The following is a 15,827-nucleotide window of genomic DNA, read 5'->3' as shown; positions in this document are numbered from 1 at the left end:
GCAGTGGGGGAGGTTTAGGTTGGATATTAGGAAAAACTTTTTCATTAGGAGAGTGGTGAAACACTGGAATGTGTTACCTAGGGAGGTGGTGGAATCTCCTTCCTTAGAAGTTTTTAAGGTCAGGCTTGACAAAGCCCTGGCTGGGATGATTTAATTGGGGATTGGTCCTGCTTTGAGCAAGGGGTTGGATTAGATACCTCCTGAGGTCCCTTCCAACCCTGATATTCTATGATTCTATGAATGCAGGGAGAAGGGGCCTGGCATGAGGGAGGGCAGGACAATACTCTGTTATGGCCCTGTGGGCAGCAGCCTGGGGCAGGGGATGGGAACAGCCCTCTCTCAGGCCAGGCTTGCTTGGTGCTGCAGTGCCCTCTGGTGAGCAATGGAGAGTGAAGTGCAAGCTCCTTGCAGGCTTAGGAGAAGGCAGGCTAGGTTGTGGACCTGGGTGGCAGGGGCTGTGCCCAGGACAGAGGACTGCTCTTCGGGCACAATGGCTCATCCCCCAGAGGAGGAGATGCTTCCCCCAGGTAACCACTGGGTAGTACCCAGGGTCCACAACCCAGGTGCTGCAGGGAATGCAGTGCCCGGGTTGAGTTTGCTGAGACAAGCCTGGTCTCCAGCTGAAGAATCAATCTGTGTGTTCCTGTGAGCTGGGCCTTAACCCTGTTCTATGGATGGGGAGACTTCCCTGTGATCTTGCAGTCTGTCCTGGAGGAACTGGGAACGGAGCCCCACTTCCCACAGTAGCAGTGCTGACCTCTAGCCCATGCCTCTTTTTATTTCCTGATGCTAGCAGATGGGGGTGGCACCAGTAATGGAGGACCCCAAAGGAACTGCTGCTGTGGGCAAGAGCAGATGAGAATCCTGTAAACTGGATCTATAAAGAATCTAGGCTCTGCCATCCCTTCCCTATCTGCCACTGCTGGCCACTTCCTGCAGAGAGCTGAGGGGAAGCACTTCCCCACCCTCCCCAAAGCACTACTATGTAGCACAGGCTGGGCAAGGCCTGCAGCTTGGAGGATGGTTCTTGAGTTGCCCCAGACCCAGCATCCTTGTTGAAGGTTGGCAGCTCCAGCATGCCAACCATGGTGCAGTTAGCCTGCATCAACACCCCAAGGGAAAAGGGAGGCAGGCTTGTGGGGCACTTATGCTGTGCAGTGCCGGGGGGAGCAGCCACAGCTAAGGGAAGGGAATGGAGGGCTGACCCCTGGGGAGGAAGGCTGAATCAGCTGTGTAATCAGCCCATGCTGCCAAGAATACAAAGGTCAGCTACTTCCTATTTAATCTAGCCCAGGTCTTAAACACTGCCTCTAAGGCCAGCTGCCTTGAGCTTGCAACAGGATTGGTGTGGGGATTGGAGAGGGAATGCAGAAATTCAGGGGAGGGAGGAGTTGGGGCAGCTGTTCCTGCTGGCAGTTCTGTAGTTCTCTCTGTAGCATAGTGGTGCTAACTTCTCCCCTGGTGGGAAGGGCTCTCCTGCTGCACAGAGTCCCTTGGACGTGGCTCCTTACTTGTCCTCTATGTTTAATAAGGCCATGACTGTAGGAAAGAAAGGTAGAAGAGGTCTGGCTGTTTGCTGCTGGTAAAGTAATGGCACTTTCCCCCAACCATAGGGGCTGATCAGCTTGTAGCGAATTACATAAGTGGAGGAGACAGTCCTGCAGAATGGCAAGGGCCAACCACTCCTGTGCTCAGATCTCTGCAGCTAGCGGCTTTCTGCTGGTAGAGAGCTGCTGTGATCCTGGAGGGGCATGAGCCACTCAGCTACTTGTGCAGCTGTGCTGAGCAGCAGGGGTGGAGAGGTGCTGATCTACCAGCATGACAGGAAGCTGAGGCTAGACAGCATCATCTGAGCATGTAACCACTGTGCCAAGTTGGGAGGACCCACACATCCCAGGGAGGTCAGAGAAATAAATGGAAGGGGTAGGCAATTCAATGCAGTTCAGACTAGGAGAATGCTGGGGTGCTGGTGCCAGGACCTGGGGCAAAGGCAGTGGGCTCTATGTGCACAGCAGACCCTGCCCTGGGGTGACTTCCCCCAGAACAGTCTCTTCCATTCTGGGCACCTAGTTATGAATGGGGGACAACTAGCCTTCCTGGTCAATAGCAATGAGCATGCCCTGCCCCAAGAGCAAATGGGGGAGGGAGCAGTCCTGGGGCATGGAAATTGCCTTGCAGGGAGCCCTGTTCCCTAGCTGGGGGGTTGTTTTGCTGCTGGTGGGAGAGGGGCTGAGAAGAATGAAATGCTGCAGGCAGAAAGAAGGCCAGGCAGTGTCCCAAAGGAGGAGAAGGAGCACGTCTTCCCCTGTGTGCTCAGGAACCTCCTCCCCCCCCCCCCCCCCGTGCTGTTTGCCTCCTACTCACCTGCATAATGCTGCAGCCTCTTGCGCTCTTCGAGGTTGTGCTGCAGCTGCTCCAGCAGTTCAAAGTAGCGGAAGAGGGAGTCGCTGGGCCACACCACCCATCCATCCTCATTGACCTCCACCAGGCTCTGCAGGTTCTGGTGGATGTATGTCTCCCAGTCCACTAGCAGAGGCAAAGGCTGCAGCTTCAGGACTGGCAAAGCCCCCCCCCCCCAATGATTTCCATGCACCTCCTGCATGGTGGTATGAGATTCCTGCCCTGCTGTGAGGGGACAGAAAGGGCCCTTCTGTTTCTAATGCCCCCTCCCCTTGCACATGGAACAGGGGCTCCTGCTGCTGGGGGAAGGAGAGTGGCTCGCTGTGGTCCTCCCTTCTGCTGCTCTCTGCCCCTGCACCCAAGGCCTTGGGTTTGGTGCTCCCAGGAAGGGGTATCCCTTGGACTGCAGTCTCCCCAGCACAACGAAATGCAGAGCAGGAGCCGAGTTAGCTCAGCATAGCTCTGCTCAGGCTCCTGCAGCTAGGCGGAAACTCCCCCTGCCCTATGTGGGGCATGTGCACTTACAGTCCTTCACACTCTGCTTCGCTACCACCATGTACTCTGGCTGCTGCGCACTAGGGGCTGCCTCTGCTCCTGGGCAAACCTCCAAGCCTGAGACCTGCTGAAGAGAGAGGAACCCAACATAGCGCTGGAGAGAAACGCTGCTGGTTCTAAACCCTGCCATGGATGGTGATCTAGGTCAGCCACAACATGGCCTGGAATAAAGGGCCTGGCAGGCAAGCTGTCAGAGTCCAGCTAGGGTGGGCATGGGTGCAGGGGCGGAGCCCTGTATTGTAGGCAGGTGCCTGCCCAGGGCTGAATTCTGAGTTAAGGCCAAACCCAGCAGTCCTTGCCCTTCTGAGGGCTTCTTCAGCAGTCCTTGCCCTTCTGTGCTCTGGGGGACAGGTTCCTCAGGTGCTTACCCATCATTGCCATCCCTTAATGCTTATGGATACCCATGCTCACCAAGGGCATCTGTGGGCTGTCTGCTGAGATGAGCTGGCTGTGTCTCCTATATAGTCAAAAAGTAGATATTAATAAGGGTCCCAACCCAGGGAGTGAGAGAACTCACATGGGGCTGCCCTGGGAGAGCACGGGCTGTGCAGTTGCTCCCAGCAGGGAGCAGAAGGGTGCCTGGCATGGATGTTGGCTGTGTCGGGAGATCCCTATCCCTGCCCCCCAGCAGGACGGATGTAAGCCATGGGGCAGTGGCCTCGGTTGTGAGGGGAGCTCAACACCTTGCACAAAGTGCAAGGTCATGCACTTAGAGTCTAAGTTTTGCAGACCTCAGTTGGAAGCAGCAGCAGAGGAGGAGAGAGAGCTGGGTGTGTTAGTCATCCTGTGATCAAGCATCAGCTACCAGTGATGCACTGCAAAAAACGCAAATGTGCTCCTGGCAGGCAAGATGTTTCCAGCAGAGAGAGAAGTATTCATGCCAGTGTGTGAGGCACTGTGTACAGTTCTGGTCACCCATGGGCAAGAAAAGTGAATTCAGACTGGAACAGATGCAGAGAAGAGCTACTAGGGGAATGGAGGTCCTGCCTTATGAGAAGTGACTGGAAGAGCTGGTCTTGTTTAGCCTGGCACAATGAAGGCAGAGAGGGGCTATGACTACTAGCTATAAATACATCAGGGAGATGAGCACCAGGGAGGGTGAAGGGCTATTGACGCTAAAGGACAATGTTGGCACAAGAACAAATTCAGGCTGGAAATTAGAAGGTGGTTTCTAACTCATCAGAGGGAACAAAGGATGCGGAGGGGAAAGTGGGGAAAAATGGACTGGGCTTTTCACTTAGGAACTAAGGAAGGCAGTCAGGAAGAGACCAAGCATGAACTGGGCTTCACAGCAGTGGGGCTGGTGAAGTGCTCTAGGCTGACTAGCATGGACCTTCATTTCTCTGTGCTGCCCGAAGGCCTTCCTAGGCTGTGTCCAGGTGACTATAAACCTGTTTTCACAGCATGTGTCTGCAGCCATTGGGCAAGGTGCTTAGTCCCTGGAGAGTGGGCAAGTCTCTGCCAGGCTGTTGCAGTTGGATTTGCTGTGAAGCAGGAGGGATGGAGCCCCAGAGGTTCAGTCTCTGGAGGTGGTGAGAGCATGTGGCTGACCCTGAAAGCAGAGTGAAACCCCCAGGGGGTCTGGCTCACCAAAGGAGCCCCTCCAAGAGACTGTTCCAAAGCTGGGGGCATAGCACCAATCTGGTGGATCTGTGACAAGGGGCTTTTGCCTTCCTCTGCAGCGTGAGAGTGTGGGCCACTTGCCCAGATTATCTGGGTATATCTCTGACTGTAACCCCCCGGTATTCACACCCTACATGCTATTGTAATATCTCGCAAGCCACATTTTGTACGCTATCCTTTGAGAACTACTAACTTACATCACAAGAATGCTATTGATCAGTATGTACATGGTGTGGATTGAGAGTTATGGATATGTGCTGCAATTATGACTAAACTGGGCATGCTGGGGGAGTCTGCCCTAAACAGAGGAATGTGTCAGCCTGGTCTTCAGGCAAGGAGAATGAAGGTCCATTTTTACACATTAGGTAGACAAAGCTATTAAGCTACCCCCTGGAGGAAGAAAGAGCATGGCGCTTCCTTCACCACCAGACTCCCTGTTGCCTTTCTCAGCTTGAATGAACGTCACTTTTAGGGGTGACCTCAGAAAAGTCCATTGCAAAGATTTACTGGTCTATAAAGAGCCTGAATGAACAGCCATGGAATCAGCTGGTTGAATGCAGTATCACTGTATTACAAAAGTGTCTCAAGTGAGGGCTTTTCTGGAAGCTGATGCCACACTGGTGAGTAATATCATTGAGAGATGTCTGTATTAACCCTGTATGAGGAATCTGGATACTTAATGATATTGTGCTTTAAGTCTGTGCTCAACCAGGGAGAAAAAGGGTCCCTCCCAGACCAAGGGAAGGCACCTGTCTCAAAACAATGGCAGCCCCATTTACATGCAGAGGGTGGGAAGCCCACAGGAAGGGGGAAGTAGCGTGAGACCATCTGCCTCTTGAAACAAAGACTTTGAACTTCAGGAGCTATAAGCACGGACAGATGCCATCTTTGGCATGTGTCACTGGACAGACTCAGGGGAACAGAACTTGTGCAAGCTTAGAAAGACAGGCCCTTCAGCCAAACAGGGGTTGAAGTCTCTGGGAACTGAGGTTGTGTCTACACTACACAGCTTTTAGCAACATAGCTGTCATTACAGCTGTGTTGCTAAAAGTCGTGCAGTGTAGCTGCTGTTTGTCGGCTCTCCTGCTGACAAACTTCCACCCCCAACAAGCAGCGTTTCTGTTGTTGGCAGGAGCGCTCCCCTGCCTAAAACGTGCTGTTCTCACTGGCGCTTGTCATGCCAAAATTTGTCTTTCAGGCAGGGGGAGAGTTAACACCTCTGAAAGACAAAAGTTTTATCGGTCAATTGCCAGTGTAGACATAGCCTAAGTGTAGGTGATAAACCTTCTTAGGCAAAGATCTTTTACCTAGGAAGACAAGGAAAACCAGCACCTGGTACTTCTGTGGAAGGTCCTGGACAGGGAAAGCCAGCCATGGTGGCAAAGATGAATGACTGGTCAGAGACAACAGCTTGAACAAAGCCTGCAGCTTGCTAGATTAAGTCTGAGACTTTTAGATGTGTGTTGTAACCCTTCTAACTTTATTCCTATTTGTTGGCATCATTGATCCTAGGACCTATTGTTAATAGATTTTTATTTTATTTTTACTGTAAACCAACTCAATGCTGTGCATGTAGCAGAGTGTGTATTTATCCCAGTAAACGTGCTGTGATGCTTTTTTGTGTCTTGAGGAACAAACAAGCCATATTATGTCTCTGACCTGTCCAGGTGAGCACTGGACATTACAGAGCACATGGATGTGGGAAGATTTAGGAGTGGGTGTGTGTTGGCATCACTCTGCAAGTAGCACCCGAGGCTGGTAGAGAGCGGGGACTCTGACTGGAGTGTGGCTGGCAGGGTGCTGGGGTCAGACCTGCTGGACTAGGGCTATGAAGCACACAGACACTCAGGATGGGACCTGCCTGCTTGTTGCTGACTGTGAACGTGCTGGGCAGGGAGTTAAAGTAGCAAAGAATTTGAGACACCAGAGTTATAGGGCAGGTAGCGACTCAATCCCCTGTTGGTCTGGATTGCACCCTCAACCCCATAACCACCTCACATAATCACCTGCCACCACTGCAGGGGCCTTGGGCACTGGTGCCCATCAGTCTCTGCTGGGGTACAGGACAGCTGCATCTCCTGGGGGCTGTCATACTTTGGTGTGGTGGTAGTGGCTGCGGTGGGGCAGTGGCCTGGGCTGCAGACTAGATGGTGTGATAGTCCCCAGACCAGCCCGAGGTGCGGTGGGTGCTGTACTCACTCACCTCTCTATAATCTGTGTTTTAAATAAATCTGCTTTCTTCTGGGCCTCTATCTGCTTCACCTCTTCAGCCAGGTCACTCCGGATCATCTGGAAATTAGTCACTGACAAACCCAGAGCCCCCATTAAGCCCTGGGGGTCCTGAGGTTCTTAGAAGGGGCGGTGGGGGGGTGAAGGCTTCCCTACAGACTGTTACCCTTCTGTGTGCCACTGCTGCCCAGAACCCGCTAGACTTTATACCTGGTGAGCTGGGATCTAGGGCAGCAGCCAGAAGGTTATTTTTCAAAACAGGGTTTATTTCTGCTTGTCTCTTACCATAGGAACATCAAATACTACCTTCTTTTTGCTCACGGTCTCCTTGAAGTACCAGAGAGCTGAACAGGGATTCCTTCAGCCCTAAACCAAAGGGCTGGGGTGTTGAACCTTTGGCACCAGTCCTCTTGGTTTGTCAGATGTTTCAGTTAAACAGGTGTGACCAAGTCACAATCCCCACCCACCAGTTACTCTGCTTTCCCATGCGTAGTCCCTGTCCTGCTGTGATTCTAGGAGTTTTCTAGTTGTCCAGAGAGTCTGCAAGGACAGGGGCAAGACCTGTCCTGAGTTTATAAGGTGGAAGCCTCCCACACTAGCCTGAAGCAGGTACCACCAGAAGCTGAGAAGGGCCCAAACTTTGCTTTGCAGGGGAACTAGATGTAGCAATAGGGAGCCACTGTGGGCAGAGGGCTTTGCATGGGGACTGTCAGAGCCCCACCACGTGCCAGCATGGGAGGCTGTAGGGTTCCTGCGGCCTGGGCAGTGTGTAGGGCCCAGGCACTTACCCATAATTGCCACAAAGATGTTCCTGAACATGAAGGAACCAATCAGCAGCCAGAGGATGATATAGAGGCTGCTGATGACCTTGTTCATCTCAGGTATCTTCCATGTGTCCTGGAGCAGGGCATACCAGTGATCCATGGTGAAGAGGATGAACAGTGTCACCAAGGTGTTGGGGATATCCCTGCGGGCGGAGAACAGCTTCAGGGCATGCTGCATTGACCTTGAGGCCTATTGAGCCTGTGGGGTCCAAGTTGGCTCAGGGCCACCCGCTGCTTTGCTGGTGATCTCTCGGCTGAGTCTAAGTGCAGGGATGCTGCAGAGGAGGGGGCTGGCATCAGTTAGTTGTGGCCCTTTTGCTGGGAAGGTGACAGCATGACACTCAGGTAAGCAGTTTGCTTGGCCCCAGCATTCTGCCATGCACAACGGGCAGGCCCCCGTCAGAGGGAGGTCTAGACTAACATGGTCCAACTCAGACACTGGCCAGGGCTTGTGAGCTGCAGCCTTATATCACTGCTACATGGCACTACGACTGTCCTCAGCATCTCCAAGAGCATCCAGCAGTTCCACAGTTAGACCACATACATACATCAAAGAGAAGGCACTGGAGTCCGAGGGAGGAGGGGGGTGTCATCAAGCACAAAGCCCAGCTTTTGGCAGCTGCTAGGCCTTGGGGGTGTCCCCCTGGAGCCCAGCACCCATCAGTGTCAAGCTGTAAAGTGTCAATGTATTCCCCAGCCCAGGGCCACCTGCATCCCCACGGCTCCACTCCTTGCAGCTGGCTCTGCAGCCCCATGTCCTCCCAGAGGTTGTGAGATCACCCAGCTGAGGAACAGGAGTAGAAAGGTGAAAGAGTAGAACAGTGCCCCCCCCCCCCATGACCAGAGGTTCGAGGGTGTCTTGCTGCTGGGTGATGGGGCATTACACTAACATAAGCAAGGAGATGTACCTGAAATACATGCTGAACTCCAGGTCGGTGCGGTCTGACCGACTGTAGCTCTCAAAGAAGAAGATGCCAGATACAGCAAACACATAGAAGAAAACCAGCAAGAGCAGCAGGATGAAGGTCATAGCCTGGGCAGGGGAGAAGCAGAGAGGAGCCAGGGCTGAGGGGAGCTTGGGGGCTGATGCTGCCCAGGGAGTTTACAGTCTAGATTAGACACAGAACAACAAGGATGCTGCTCAGCAACAGGGGGTGGGCTAGGCCAAGGCCTGCAGCAGCGAGGAGCAAAACAGGGCAGGTACAGCCAAGGGCTTGTGGCGGGGGGGGGCTGTTAAAAATTAACATCAGTATGTGAGCATTAGGGGCTGGGGTTCCGTAAATGGGGGCAAGGGGCAGGTGGCAGTGCTGGGAGGCCAGTGCTATGTACCCAGGGCAAGGCTGAGTGCTGGGAGACTAACCAACAGGAAGGAGTTTGGCATACATGCAGCTCCGCCCCCCAGCTCTGGCACCTGTCTCAGCATGCCCCCACCTCACCGGTTTTGTACCTTCAAGGTCTTTGCTATTGCCAGGATGATCACCCGAACTTGCCGGAATTTGGAGAAGAGCTTTAAGGTGCGGAGGATGCGGAAGGCCCTGATGAAACTCATGGCAGCTATCTTGTTGGTTACGCCAACGATGTCCAGGAACTCGGGGATCACGGACTATGAGCCAAGGGAACAGAGCAGCAAGATGACCATGTTCAGGTTATGCTGCCCTGCAGAGTCAGGCCAAGCCACACCCCACCTGCCCCCCACACAGCCACTTAACAGGGCATCAACCCACTACCACCCCTCTGCATTGCAGCCTTCTTCCCTCAAGGTTTGGTAAGCATGAGTCAGTGCCCACAGAATCATGGCTTTAAAAATAATAAATTCTGGGTCTTGTCTTTGCTTTCTAAGTTTTGAGCCTTTAGGGGTCACATTTTCCAGCTTTTTCTTCCTAACCAGAAATTTCCCTTTTACATTTTTTTGCCTATAATGAAAGTTGAGCTTCACAATCACATGACTCCAGGAGCTGGGGCCAGAAGAGACACCACATAGCCCAAAGTGGTGATGCTGGAACTTGGTGATGGACTGGAACTCCCTAGAGGGCAGATGTAAGCATCACAAAACCACTGGTAGTTCTGAGGCATTTGGGCACCACAATACATGACCAATAATGAGCCTGAGTAGCCAAAGAGGAGCAGTCTCTGTCCTGCTTTGGGACCCCTTGAGAAAGTCCCCTGAACTGTGAGTCCCACCAGAACTTTCTGGACACAAGGCTACCCAAGGTGATGAAGCAACAGGGAGCTAGTCTTGTGGTCCATGCCTTGCCCTTTGCTTCCCCTCCCCTGTAGACTCCCCCGTGTCTCTCACCACTATGGTAATGCTGAAGTCGAAGACATTCCAGCTGCTTTTCCAGAAGCCTCTGAAACTAACAATCCAATTCAGCAAAATCTCCATGATAAAAATGAGGAGGATGACCCAGACGGTCACCTCTAAGGCGAGCTTCAGGTTCACCAGGCTGACATCCATATTGTCCATCACCTCTGGGAAGCACAAGAGACAGTTGCTGAAGCCTGGCTCCAGCAAAGTGTTGACTGGGGAAGGGAAATAGCATGAAGAGGGGGATAGACAGAAACTCCTTGTGTATCACTGACTATTCAACATGTCCAGCCCCAGCTGAGGATCGTGCCATGCTCAGAGGCAAAGCTGGACTTGGAGTCAGAGGTCTGCAGGGGAGGGCACCAGTTGAGAAGCACTGAGTAACTGGTCTCTGGGAACTCGCAGGCATTTGCTGGCTGTGCCCTGTGGGGCAGACTGTTCAGGACGCACGTTGCTGGTACATACACTCCTAAGGTGCTAGTGGAGTTGGTCCCCTGCTTGTTAATGTTTAGCATAGTCAAGTCCTTCTCCTCTGGCCCTGGAAGTGGCTCCTCGCTAGTGGAGACTGGAGATGTTAGGACTCTTGGGGGAGGTGAGCACAGGAGAGGCCTTAGCAACTCCCTCCCCAACATCCTGTCTCAGTCATCCCAAGCTTGGATTGTGCCTCCTTGGAGCAGGGACTTCAATCTCTACCAGGTACCAGAGACTCTGTAACAAGTGGAGCACTGTAGAAGGACATAGCCCTAGTGAAAAGAACAGTGGGGGCTGAGTGCCTAAGCCCGGTGGGAGATAGGGACGTGGAGGGGAGACAGCACCAGCCAGGAGTGGAAGAGCTGGGAGAGGTGAGATTTTGAGCAGGGGAATGAGCCTGAGGAAGGAATTGGTGTCCAGTAATGAGGGCTGAGTTGCCTAGAGACTGGTGATGGGCTCTGGGCTCTCCACTTTTATGTCACTGACTCTAGGTCAGGGCAGTGGTGATGGAGAGCCGTCACCATCTGATGACTTGTTGGTGGCTTAGCTGAAATTAGACGGTGCTCTGAATTCAATACGTCATGGACAGGTGCCTACACCACAAAACCACCATAACTTGGTTCTCATTGGCAGCCCCTTGCTCCAATTATAGACTGCCCCAGCATCCCTGTCTTGCCTCTGGAGGCAGGCTGCAGGGGCCTGAGCCCACAAACACTATATATGCTTGGGCACAGAGGGGTTCTGCCCCCAAGGCTGCCAGGCTGGCACTACTTTCACACGCATAGAGGCCCCGTCTCCCTCTCACCGCTCTTGATCATAAGAACCAGCATGTTCAGGAAGATGAGAAAGATGATGAAGCTTTTGAAGATGGTACCTGGGGTTTCTCGCTGAGAAATATGCAGGAAACTCTGTGTTATTCTGTCAGACTCTACAGGGGCTGGGGCACCTACACTTGAGAACTCATAAGACAATGGGTAGTATCCAGAGCAGCTCTACTGCTGAAGTAACAGAGCTCCACACACAACCCCCAAAGGAGTACAGCATCCCATCAAGCCCAAATACCAGCACAAGCATCCTAACACACCCTCAAGCATGTGCCTCAGCCACTGAACCGGTAGACAGGAGGTCATGAGCTGTTTACCCATGTCAGAGGAAAGGCATGTGGGGAAACCACCATCCACCTGTAGCTTGGAGCCTCGAAGCGCCCATTTCCTGGCCTGTACCTCTGTTCCTTCTCTACCCTGACCACCCTCCTCACGGCACTTACCCCACTCCTCATTAGGCAACAATTCAGATTTCATCCACTAAATTGGACCTTATGTACAGGTGGGAAGCACTGACAACTAGAACCACAGAATACAGAGATGGAAAAATTTATCCAGCCCCCTGCTGGTCAACTCTCCGCTTTGTCCAGTCCCAAGCTACTGGGATTCCATCACTTCTCTTGCAGCTGATTTTGTCTATCACACTTAGGGACTATTTTTTCCTTCTCTTCATACCAGACTCCCTTACTCGCCCGATGGCAGCATCAGTCCTGATTTGTCAAAGGATACTGTTCAGGACCCAGGATGCCCACATGGTCAGGGGAGGCCAGCGGCTGCAGCGCACTTGGATGCGGTTACGTAGGCGTTTCTCTGGGGTGATGATGGTGTTCCTGACTGGGGTGATGTTGAAACGAACCAGCTGGTTATGGTCTGTGAGCATCAGCTTCCTCTGCTTCTTGGGGTCTGTAGGGAACAGTGACACAGAACTCCTCCCAGGGGGGTCCCAGAGGACATGCAGGGAGGAAGAGGAGCCAGAGAGTCCAGCACAGCTAGACCTGTTCCTAGCAGGAGAGCGTTTCAGTCAGTAAGGAGGGGGGCTGAAAATGCCTGTCCCCTGCCTGCACTGCTGAGTGATACCCCTGGGGGAGCTGCATGGGTGCAGAAAAACACACATTTTGGCCCAGATCCTCAAACGTATGTAGGCTTCTAACGTCCATCCATGTCCATTCATTTTGAGGATCTAGGCCTTTCCTGCCTCAGTTGTGGAGAATAAATACAGGTAGGAGAGCAGCTTAGACAACTCACCCAAAGCCCAGTATAGAGCCACAGCCCAGCTGCAGCCACGTCACATAGCCATTTGCAGCTAGGATGTGGAGGGAAGCAAATCAGGCTGGCACCTCCAGGAACCCTACCTGTGAAGCCCACACCTCCTCCGGAGTCAGTGCTAGGTTAATGTCAGCAATCCTGCTCCTGGGGAGAGAAACTCCCGTATGTTCTGATTCTGCAGTGTGGGCACTGTGTCAAACCCTAGGAGAAAGATGGGCTCACCACCCTCAGTGCCCAGAGCTCTCTCCAGTGACCTCAGCTTACCCAGTCAGCCTGGAGAAACTTGGCAGGCCTGCCCAGCAGAGCGAGAAGCATAGGGCATGTTGCTGGGGGGTGGGGGTCCCTGCACGTGGTTTGTGGGCAAAGAGAGGCACTCAAGGTGAGATACTGAGAGGTGTCTGAGCTCCTCATTCATTCCACCCTCTCACAGGACCCCAGCTGTTGGCATAGTGAGAGTGGCTTGTTACCAAGGAAATCCTTGATATTGTGCCGTGGGATGGCATGGCTCAGGCCCTGAAGGTGGTCAATCAAGTAGAAGGTGTAGATCAGCTTGGAGCGAATGGCATCAGCTCGGGGAAGCAGCGTAAACGGGGAGCTGACTTTGGTTTGGGAAGCACTCTCTGGGCTCTGAAAAGAGAGAGAGAAAGCAGCAGCGTGAAGTCAGTCTGAAATGGAGACCCCCACAAAGAGAGTTGTTACCTGAGGATTCATGAGTCCAGCTTGGCTTCTCCTTGTTCCCTGCATGGCTCAGAAGGTTCTTTGCTGTATCATCACAGAACTCTGCAGTGACCTCACAGTCTGGACGAAAGGAAGGGGACACAGCTGGCAGGTGCTCAGTGGAGCAGCTTGGCAGAAGTTGATTTCTTTTTTAACAGGTTTGATAAGTGGGATCAATATTTATTTTTAAGGTTTTTTTTTTTTTTACTTTAATCTATTTAAAGTTTCACAGTTGTGCGAAGTCGAGGGGATCAGAAAATTGTTATTTGATGACAGTAGCCCCCGATATTCGAAAAATTAAAACGTTATAACGATCAAAGCACAAATTGTCAGCATCATATATCAGAACATACAGAGTAAATATCCTTCAAGCTGACTCTGAAGTTCCCAAGCAGCATTTGTCTTACTTCGCCTATCTGTAAATTTCTGTTATCACCACTGGAAATATTTGTTTGCCGGTTGTCAGTGTGCGGTGACATGGATGTTTGCCAACATTTACTGATAACAAAAATCAAATCCTTCCAAGCCTGAGCATGTGCTCCTGAAATCAGAGGCAGCCTGGCCATCTAAAAAGCTTCTGCTGTGCCTTGGCAGTCTTCAGCGAAAGCTGCACTCTAAGGGATGGGGGAAAATGTCCCGTGGGCAAAGGTTCCAAGCAGAGTTCTTTCTATTCCTCTGTCTGACTCGGGTCCTGGACTCTGTTAACGTCTTTTAGATTCCCAGGGGAGGGAGGGGGAGGCGCCGATTGCCAGTGGGTGGGAGGCCCTGGGAGAGCGGGAGCAGGGGAACTGATGGGGGCTGCTGACATATTACTGTGGCTCTTCGGCAATGTATATTGCTAAATTCTGACTCCTTCCCAGACTCAGGTTGGCTACCCGTCCTAGGCCATGGGCTGAGCCGGGTCCCTAGAAGCAGATGCTTGGGCTAGATGTTTATTGTTGATTTGTTTGTTAATGAAGTCACAGACCAGGCAGGGCGAGTTTTGACCCTACTCAGCTTGTGTGGACTTGGCCTTTCCTCATCCTGCACAAAGAGCTTTTTCATGGACCCAGGTGCTACTGTTGCGTAGGGAAGGTGCAGGACAGTGCAGTGGAAAGCATCCTAGAAGGTCTCAGATAAAGAAGCAACCTTCAGTTTGAAAGTGTTTGACGAACCACTGGCCAGGTATATGCTCCAGCATCTCAGGTTATGCTTGAACTACCAATTGTGGCTCTCTGGGACTCAAGCCTGCACCTAGAAGTGCTGTAAGTGCTGCTGACGAATCATGAGGGCTGCTTTTCCCTTTGAAAAAAGGAGTACTTGTGGCACCTTAGAGACTAACCAATTTATTTGAGCATGAGCTTTCGTGAGCTACAGCTCACTTCATCGGATGCATTTCCACGGTATGCATCCGATGAAGTGAGCTGTAGCTCACGAAAGCTCATGCTCAAATAAATTTGTTAGTCTCTAAGGTGCCACAAGTCCTCCTTTTCTTTTTGCGAATACAGACTAACACGGCTGTTACTCTGAAACTTTTCCCTTTGAGTCACTCCTGAGCGGGAAGGGAGCTGTGAAGGAACTGCCATGCAGCTGCTTCAAAAAAAAAACCAGGTTGTCATGGTTACAGGGTCAGTTGTACCTCTGTCCCTTTTCGGATCTTGGCGCACCCGTTAAGTCCTCCTGCCTTTACCTCTCCTCAGAACGCCCTGTCACGGATCCCCAGGATCAGTGCTATGGCCCCAGCTTTGGAACGGTGTCTGGGAGGACCCCTTCAGTGAGCCAGACCCCCGAAGCTCTCACTCTTCCTCCAGGGTAAGCCACACAGCATCACCACCTCCTTAGGCTGCATCTCTGGCCACTCTGCTTCCCACCATGAGCACCTGTCAGCAAGTCCCACAAAGGCAGACCCCTGAGGGAGACTTGTACTATCTTAGAGAGCAATGCAGCCCCACCAGCATCTGCAGGGGCACTCACACAGTGCTAAGAAACAGTCCGGTTTATTATCAATTGGAATACAACATAGAAAGGCCTTGGTTAGCACAGAGAGAAGAAAGTTACAGCATGGTCCATTATGGTTAGACCAGAGCCCCAGCCAAGCAGTGTGACCCCCTTGGCTCCAGCTCTGTCCCTCTCTCCTCTTTGTTCACGTTCCTGGTGCCAGTCCCACCTGGCCTCTCCTCAGTCCTTTGTTCCCTGGCTGGTCAAACACAGGTAGCAAATGTCCCAGAGATTGGGTTTGCCATTGTGTTTACAGACTCTCCATTGACCTGGGTCCCAAACTCAAGACAGCTAGTCATCCATCATGCCTGCATCTCTGGGCCTCACTAGAGAAAACAGCTCTTTTCCACCCCAAAGTGACAATGCAGCATATAGGGGAAACTGAGGCACATACAGTATTTATACAAAATATTAACGTTCCCCACTTCATCACACCCTCACTGTTTGACAGGATACTGAAGGCCAGGGCCAAGTCTATTAATTGTGCTTGCCTAAGAGGTCTGACTGGGTTCAGCAGCTGCCATTCTTCCCATTAAGAATCTGCAACGAGTGGTGAATGTAATGACTAGACAGCCTTCTTAAAACCCAAAGGATTGTTTCCTTTGCAGTAGGAACAATGCATAAAAGGATTAAAAA

At 52.1% G+C, this 15,827-nt stretch overlaps 1 protein-coding gene across 1 annotated transcript; it reads right to left on the bottom strand.

The window, feature by feature from the left end:
• Nucleotides 1-137: 137 nt before the first annotated feature.
• CATSPER2 (cation channel sperm associated 2) lies at nt 138-13,349 on the bottom strand. The gene is made up of 13 exons (XM_084641502.1): nt 13,197-13,349; nt 12,965-13,124; nt 11,961-12,134; nt 11,213-11,281; nt 9,928-10,100; nt 9,079-9,234; nt 8,540-8,664; nt 7,596-7,774; nt 6,782-6,881; nt 3,367-3,412; nt 2,926-3,022; nt 2,365-2,526; nt 138-1,539 (listed from the first exon to the last, which is right to left on the bottom strand). The coding sequence occupies exons 1-13, from the start codon at nt 13,239-13,241 to the stop codon at nt 1,508-1,510; spliced, it is 1,518 nt and encodes a 505-aa protein (XP_084497628.1). The 5' UTR covers nt 13,242-13,349; the 3' UTR covers nt 138-1,507.
• Nucleotides 13,350-15,827: the final 2,478 nt, after the last annotated feature.

The sequence above is a fragment of the Lepidochelys olivacea genome, assembly GCF_965140295.1.
Source record: "Lepidochelys olivacea isolate rLepOli2 genome assembly, chromosome: 10".
Lineage (NCBI taxonomy): Eukaryota > Metazoa > Chordata > Testudines > Cheloniidae > Lepidochelys > Lepidochelys olivacea.
This window is presented reverse-complemented; position numbering and strand designations above follow the sequence as displayed.

Excerpts from the sequence above, each read along its gene's own strand:
- CATSPER2 (XM_084641502.1), bottom strand. The coding sequence starts at position 13,241 with ATGCAGGGAACAAGGAGAAGCCAAGCTGGACTCATGAATCCTCAG. Across the intron at positions 13,125-13,196 it reads CTGGACTCATGAATCCTCAG|AGCCCAGAGAGTGCTTCCCA; the intron begins GTAACAACTCTC and ends CTCTCTTTTCAG. Across the intron at positions 12,135-12,964 it reads CAATATCAAGGATTTCCTTG|ACCCCAAGAAGCAGAGGAAG; the intron begins GTAACAAGCCAC and ends TGTTCCCTACAG.